Source organism: Macadamia integrifolia, chromosome 2 (assembly GCF_013358625.1).
Source record: "Macadamia integrifolia cultivar HAES 741 chromosome 2, SCU_Mint_v3, whole genome shotgun sequence".
In the NCBI taxonomy this organism is placed as follows: domain Eukaryota; kingdom Viridiplantae; phylum Streptophyta; class Magnoliopsida; order Proteales; family Proteaceae; genus Macadamia; species Macadamia integrifolia.
Window position 1 is genome coordinate 22,530,083 of NC_056558.1, and position 7,421 is coordinate 22,537,503.

Sequence of the window (7,421 nt, forward strand, 5' to 3'; positions counted from 1 at the left end):
GTCAAGAAACAGCACTCGTGTGGCCCTCGTGGGTGGAAATCACACCGCTGCTAGGTTTTGCACTCGCTAGACTTCCCCTTCCTCTCCTCTTCTCTCCCCCTCTTTCTTTCTCTGACATTGTCTTTCTCTGTAAAATCAAAAAACCCATTTACCGGAAAAACCTGCAACATTCTCTCTTCTTCCCTCCCTCACCTGCTTTCTCAAAAAATTCAGAAACAATCCTCGACAATTCAAGGTAGAAACTAAATTTGAAGAATAAGATATGACCATGGCTCCAGGATTTCGACCTGCACAGACCCAGTATAGGATAAAGCTCCGGCACAGAGGTGGGATCACTGTGACTCCTAAGAATCAGCTCATAATTAAGCTACCCGATTCAAGGGCTCTGAAGGTTACTGCCCGATCGATGCTTCTGGCATTGGCCATTATTACTTCTTCCTGGCTTGGATCACTTGTCATTTGGGATCCTTCCTTATCTTATAGTCCTGTAACCTATGAGGTCCGTGTTCATGGTGAATCATTGTTGCCTGTGCTCCTTCGTGACTTAACCCGCGAGGGTCTCTTCAAATCGAGCGACAAAGCCCTCTTCGTGAGCCGATATGGCGATGGCAACGATGTGATAGCTCATGGTTCCCAAATCTTGAACCCACATGAAATCGTCTCTGAATCCGATGCCGATCGACAGAGTTCGATCCCAGATGGCACATTTGATTTCGTCTTCGCGTCTGGCTTCCTTGCCGGCGACTTCATCGATCGAAGCCTCAAGATCGGCGGAATTGTCGCCATTCAATTGAGCAATGACGCCTCGAATGCCTTCCACAAACCATCGAATTACAAAATTGTGTATCTCCGGCAATTCGAATCCACGGTTTTGGCGATGAAGAAGACTGGCCCTGCTGAGATGAAAGCACCGACGAAGAGTTGTCTCTGCGGATTTTCATCGGAAGCCAAGAGGGCAGCATTGAATGGCCTAGAGGATGTGCTGCTTGAACCTCCACAAGATTCTTCATTGAAGAAGAGTAACAAGTACTTGAAAAGGACCAAATTCCTCCCTAACCTAATGGGTGATTCTTTAGAAGACTACCCTCGTCGCCTATTCATCGATGTTGGCTTACCAGACAAGAACGGCAATGGCGGATCGACATGGTTTGCAAAGAACTACCCAACAAGGAACAGAGATTTTGAGATGTTTAAGATAGAGACTGTGAATGAGAACGAAGAGGTATTGAATGAGGAGGTGCCACAGATAAGCATGTCGGACTGGTTGAACGAGAATCTGAGGATAGAGGACTACGTGGTGATGAAGGCAGAAGCAGAGGTAGTGGAGGAGATGATGAAGAGCAAAGCTATCTGTTTGGTGGATGAGCTGTTTCTAGAGTGTGACCACCAGGGCTTGGGAGGGAGGAAGAGCAAGAGCAAGAGGGCTTATTGGGAGTGCTTGGCTCTCTATGGGAAGTTGAGGGATGAAGGAGTTGCAGTGCATCAATGGTGGGGTTGAAGAAAATTTCAACTTTGTTAGAGAGAGAGAGAGAGAGAGAGAGAGAGAGAGAGAACCGAAAAGCCATCTTTCTGTTTGCTCTTCTCTGTGCATTGTTTGGCTCATTGCAGATATGCAGTGGCCCACATAGTGTGTGAGAGTGGGTCTGATGTGGAGGGGTGCGTTCAATATCTTCATCCTAAGTTTTTTTTCATTCTATTTTTTATAATTACATCTGAGTATGTGTACAGGGAAAGTAGTAGACTTGGTACCTCAAGTATGATTTATCATGTTTGGGGTACCTTAAGTTTCATTATTGTATTTGGGTACCTCGTGTTTTATAATGGGTTTTCTTTCCCAGCAGTATGCCTAATGAAATATAATGCTTCATCATTTATCACAGGGTTATACATGAGTTAGTCCATATGATAGAGAACCAGCCAAACATACCATTGGTATAGTTTCAGATTAAAATTAATAAGTAGAGAAAGTAGCCAAAATTAAAAAAGATGTCATTTTGCATTTTATATCCATCTTGATTTGATGGCATTTTGGTAATTTAATAAACTTTGAATAAGACTTTAAGCAAGTTTCCTTGTTTATTTTAGACAAAAATTTGGCCATTGAGATGTATGTGGGGTCCTCCAGACTAACTCATGTATTGCAAAGTGGTAAATAGTTAAGCATAATACTTCATTGGGTATAGTGAAGACTAAAAAGACCACAAAAACATTGATTGAGAAACCTTCTAATATTTTTTATTTTTTCCATAGATATTATATTTGGGGTCTCTTTTGGATTCGCAACAAAACCCATCCACAACGGGAGGGAGAGAGTTGAATGGTGAGCCAGTAAGAGAGTGGGGCCAAATAGAGCCGGAGAGAGAGAAAAACAGAGGGGGAGAGGCATTGCAACAAGAAGTAGAGGGTAGAGGGTAGAGGGTAGAGGGTTGCATGAATGAGCAGTGGGTGGAGGACAGTTATGAGGAGATTGGATCCTCTGTGTGTATATTCACTTAGACATACATGTGAGCATCTTTTTACCAAAAAAAAAAGACATGTGAAGATCTAACACACTTGTGGCACTTCCCACCAATTTTAGAGGTTGAAGATCGTTATATATGAATATAAAAAAGGATGATGTTAGATCTTCATATATATGTCCATGTAAACATACGTGCAGTGAATCCATTCTCCATCGTGGGAGGGAGCAGAGGGGAAGATAACGAGACCGAAGAGGGAGAAAATTAAGTCTTAAGCCCATAAGTTCATGGCCCATCTGATACCCAAAACCCAAATTATCCAAAATGGAATTGTGGGGCTTGCAGCTTACTTATTCACTTGCTCCTCCAAAGTTTGGGCTGGCCTGAACCTATCAACCCAAGCCTAGCTTAATTAGGTACTATCTCGACCTATGCACTTGGCTGGTCCAATCTCAACATTTTAGAATGTGCTTGGGCCATGCAAATATGGGCCAGGCCCTAGTCCATCATGGCTTCATGAACATCTAGAGGCCCAGAAAGGAATGGGGGTCCTCAAAGAGCTCTGAATTCCGAGCGTGGATTAAGTTCTCGTACGAGAAGGGCTGGTCCACACAGATAGAATTCATCACAGAGTTGGTTGTTGGATAGATTCCATCTACGTGGATCAGCCCCGTACGAGAATGATTCTCATATGAGGACTTGATCCATTCTCCTGAATTGCCTCACCCTCTTTTATTCCCCCACCCTCTTTTACAAGGTAAGTGATGAAAATTGATCATAAGATATAAAAGTACATGGATAAAGAGTTGGTTGTTAGATAGATTCCATCTACATGGATCAGCCCTGTACGAGAATGATTCTCATACGAGGACTTGATCCATTCTCCTGAATTCCCTCACCCTCTTTCATTCCCCCACCCTCTTTTACAAGGTAAGTGATGAAAATTGATCATAAGATATAAAAGTACATGGATAAACGACGAGCTTTGCCTCGAACGAAAAAATACATTAACAAAACTAGCAAGAATTAACCATCTTCAGCATTGACATCAACAATTAATCTTACTAAAGTCTAACAAAATCTATATCAAGTTCTAGACCCTAAAGATAACGTCCCATTCAAAGTCAGCTACAATTAAGAAAGGAGATAATACATAATAAAAGTCTGCTCCCAGAGTAACACTATGATTTGCAAGATAATCCTTTATAGAATTAATCTCATGATAGTAATATGAAATATTTTAGGAACAAGACTAAAGATAGAATCTATGATTCCACCACAATAGAATAAATTTTGGAGAAAGTTCTTTTGTAACAGAAAAGTATGCCCATCTAGGGATCATAAATGTCTGCTCGCTTTTGTACAAAATCCATAATATTTTGATCGTTCTCCAATAGCCTTTGCATATCATCTGAACTCCTCAATCCCCCTATCAAGGGATTCTCCTTTTTTTTTTTCCCTTGAATATGGGTGAAGGAGAACGGTCTGAATCTTCATTTAGGAAAAAAAACATTCCTATGATGTCGCCGACTGATTGTCACATTCAAACTTCACAATGTCTTTTTCTTACGGTAATCATGAGTAACATTTGCATTCCCCCTCACTAGGTCATATTCAATACTAGTAGATTATTGTATTGAACAATGTTGGTAAAATCAAATTATTAAAAAAAAAAAAGAATTATACATATTAGGAAAGATCTGTTTCAAATCTTAATAAGGACATAGAAAAACATATTATTTAGAGAGAGAGATTGTTGAACCAATTAGATATGAAGAAGCAATGAACTGAAAATCGGAGAAATTTTCTTCACCTGTGGAGAAGGGTTCACTTAAAATCTTATCGTCATTGTTACTTTTCCTACTATTTGAAAGTCCGAAATGCCCCTTATTGTTCCCAGGCACCCTACCCACTGCAATGATAGACATTGGTGAAGGAATTCCTCCTTCACCTCAAGGAAAACTCAATCCCCGAAAATAGTGTTACCAGGGGTTTTTGAGGGGGGGTGTTAAACAGAACATATTGTCTCTGTTGAAGGTGACAACAGATGCAAATGCATCAGTTTGTATCTCAATTTCAGGGTCCATATATTGATACTGAGTTGAAGGTGATATCATGAGAAATATAGGCCATTAAATTAGCTTCAAGTCGGCAAAAGAATCATGTGGATCAGAGTTTGGGAGAGAAATATATGGTCAATTAAGTAGACATTATGTTCCACAGGTTAAGTCTTAAAAAATGCCAAAAAAGGGGAACATGTTTAAACACGTTTTAAACGTGTTTAGAACGGAAATGGTTGTCGTTTGCAGTTTTATTCAGTATTTTTTAGAAGCATATGGGAAAACGTGTTTTAAACAGTAAAAAAACGAGAACATATTTTAAACGCGTTTTTGCTAACAGTGATCAGGACCAATAGATTAAAATATTGAGCACATAAAAAAATAGTATGATCAGATGATTTTGAGAAAATACCTAATTTTTGTGTCTAAACTACTAATTTCAGTATCAGTGATGACTCTGTTTAGCTCTGTTAGACCTTATCTCAGGAGAACTAATGGTAAAACATCAGTTTAACATATTTTTTGGACTTAATAATATTGTTGCTATTTTATGAGTTGTCAAGAGTACATTTTTTTAAGTTCTGAGGGTCTGAACCTAGAAATCATAACTTACAACACAAACCAACTAAACTGATGCTTGACTTGTAAGTTAAACTTCTATTATACTGGCAATTTCATCTCATTTTTTGCCAGATCTCGCGGGAAGATCGCATTTGAGTGCTTATATAATGAAATTTTCAAACAGAAATTCTATTTGACAAGCAAAAAAACATGAACCCAATACAATTAAGTTCCTGTTTAAAACAATTTCATAGTCCAAAAAGAGGAACAAGCCATCTTACATTGTTCAAATTGCACAATCTAGACCTGACCCAGTTCTTGATTCAGACAGAATCTAATAGTCCAAGCTTGGATTTTGAACAGAAGAATTACATATGTGACAAAAGAAAGGAACCATATACTCCAACTTAATTTCAATATAACACATTATTATGTTCACAAAAAATGACTCAACTGAAAGAAGTGGAACGAAAGATCAAAGATGACTAAACTCTCTCTCTCTCCTCTCAATATAAATTAAGACACTCAAGTAGTCCACATAATTAAGCACCTCCTCTTTTAAAAGAATAAGATCAATCCACCTGAAATTCCCAAAGCCAAGTAAAGCAAGGCACCCCAGGTGATGATCCTGTGAGAAGAAGAGGCAGGTGAAGGTGGAGAAATCCCCTGGGAGCTTCGGCTTGGAGGAGTATCAGCAGTTGGAGCAATCTCAGGAGATGGTGCCGGAGCTGGGGCTGGAGGAGGAGCTTGACCAAAGATTGCTTCAGGAAGGAGGACCCTATCAACCTGAAACAATGAAACAGGGGTTGTAGAATGTACACTGCTGCTCACCTTGGTGTTGGTCCATCCTGAGCTAAGGTGAACAGTTCCTGAGGCATCTGTGAAATTCAAAGTGTACTCCCCACCTGCCATTGTTGTTACAGGGCTTGATTGGCTCAGGCTATTGAAATCAGATAGAGTGTAAAATTGGGACAAGCCATGGAAGAGGACAAGTGACTTTTTCTCATCTTGAGTGAGATTTGAGAGGGAAGGCTTTTTAAGAGATGAGAAGGCACTGTCTGTAGGAACAAAAATGGTTATACCCTGTTCAGTATTGTTGGCTTGGTCTTGGAATGTTTTGATCACTTTTGTTGATTGAAGTAAGTTGAGGAAGGTGTGGAATGGTCCAGCTACAGACAATAGATAGGCGAGGTTGACGTAATCCGGTGCTGGTGCTGGTGCTGGTGCTGGTGCTGGTACCGGTGCCGGAGTTGGGCTGGATGCCTGAGATACAACAGGCTGTGCATTTGTAAATGGAGAACTCAACATGACTAGTAAACTGATAACCATGAAAATCATGTTCACTGCCATTGTTCTTCTTCCCCTTTTGTTTGTTTTGTTTTTCCTTACTTCTCTCTGTGATCTCCTCCTTTCACCAAAAAATCTGCAAGAACCAAACAACCCACAAAATAAGATCAAAAAGAAAGAGTTGATAATAACAAAATAATATCAAGAGATCCATCTTTCTACCCTTCTATCTTGGTTCCACACTTGTGAGGACATGGAATAGTAGAGGAAGAAGGTTCCTTTATAAAACCCCACTTTCCTTTTCAATTGCTGCAACAACAGCTAGAAAGAAAGAGAAAGAAAAACCAATAATTAAACAAATGCCAGTAAGATCAGATCTTGATCAACTTACTAAAACAGAACTGACAATTAAACAAACGCCATTACCATAACAAAGAAAGAAAGCTTCATTTTAATGAGAATTTAAGAAGAGCCCATAAAAGAACTTAACCCAGTAAGATGCATGTGAGAATGAGAGAGAATGAGAGATTACCAACCTGACAAGAGGAATTGAGAGAGAGAGAGAGAATGAAACATGGAAAACTGTTAGATGACAAGAGGGATTGAAATGAGAGAGATTATATAAAAGAGAGGAGCTAGGAATGAGAAGAATATGGAGTACAGAGCATGAGATTGGGTGAAGCAGCTGGTGAAGGAAGAAGAGAGGTGGGTACTCTTAAGGCCTTGTTTGGTTGGGGAGAGGTTCTACCAGATTCTATTTCCTTTACTAAAAATGTGGTATTTCTTTGTTGGAGGGACAAATGAAAGGTTTTCTGAGTAGGAAAGATGAAAAGAGAAGAGCCCTCATGTAAGGTAGGCTTTCTAAATCAAAACCTCCCAACTAATTAGTTTCTTTTTGTCTTTCACTTTTAATGGCCGACCTTGCACTCTACCCTTATCGTATTATACAAACCAAATTTCGCCATCAATTCCCCACTCCCCCTCCCCTTCCCCTTCCTTTCCCACGACAAGACCACGCGTATCGGTGTCGGTGGTGATTGATATCGTTAGCTAC

At 39.9% G+C, this 7,421-nt stretch overlaps 2 protein-coding genes across 5 annotated transcripts; one reads left to right on the plus strand and one right to left on the minus strand.

Moving 5' to 3' along the window:
- The first annotated feature begins 268 nt into the window (after positions 1-268).
- LOC122064541 lies at positions 269-1,498 on the plus strand. Its single transcript, XM_042628262.1, has one exon. The coding sequence runs from the start codon at positions 269-271 to the stop codon at positions 1,496-1,498; it is 1,230 nt and encodes a 409-aa protein (XP_042484196.1).
- Positions 1,499-5,272: 3,774 nt separating this feature from the next.
- LOC122069810 (fasciclin-like arabinogalactan protein 7) lies at positions 5,273-7,135 on the minus strand. Of its 4 annotated transcripts, none has more exons than XM_042633922.1 (3): positions 6,904-7,135; positions 6,666-6,688; positions 5,273-6,503 (listed from the first exon to the last, which is right to left on the minus strand). In XM_042633922.1, exon 3 carries the CDS (start codon positions 6,428-6,430, stop codon positions 5,639-5,641), a length of 792 nt encoding a protein of 263 aa, XP_042489856.1. In that variant the 5' UTR covers positions 6,431-6,503; positions 6,666-6,688; positions 6,904-7,135; the 3' UTR covers positions 5,273-5,638. The 4 variants fall into 4 exon arrangements, with proteins under 4 accessions (XP_042489856.1, XP_042489847.1, XP_042489840.1 ...); XM_042633913.1 differs by having other exon boundaries at positions 6,590-6,676; positions 6,904-7,134; XM_042633906.1 differs by having other exon boundaries at positions 6,590-6,688; positions 6,904-7,134.
- Positions 7,136-7,421: the final 286 nt, after the last annotated feature.

Coding starts and splice junctions, on each gene's coding strand:
- LOC122069810 (XM_042633918.1), bottom strand. CDS start 6,430: ATGGCAGTGAACATGATTTTCATGGTTATCAGTTTACTAGTCATGTTG.
- LOC122064541 (XM_042628262.1), top strand. CDS start 269: ATGGCTCCAGGATTTCGACCTGCACAGACCCAGTATAGGATAAAGCTC.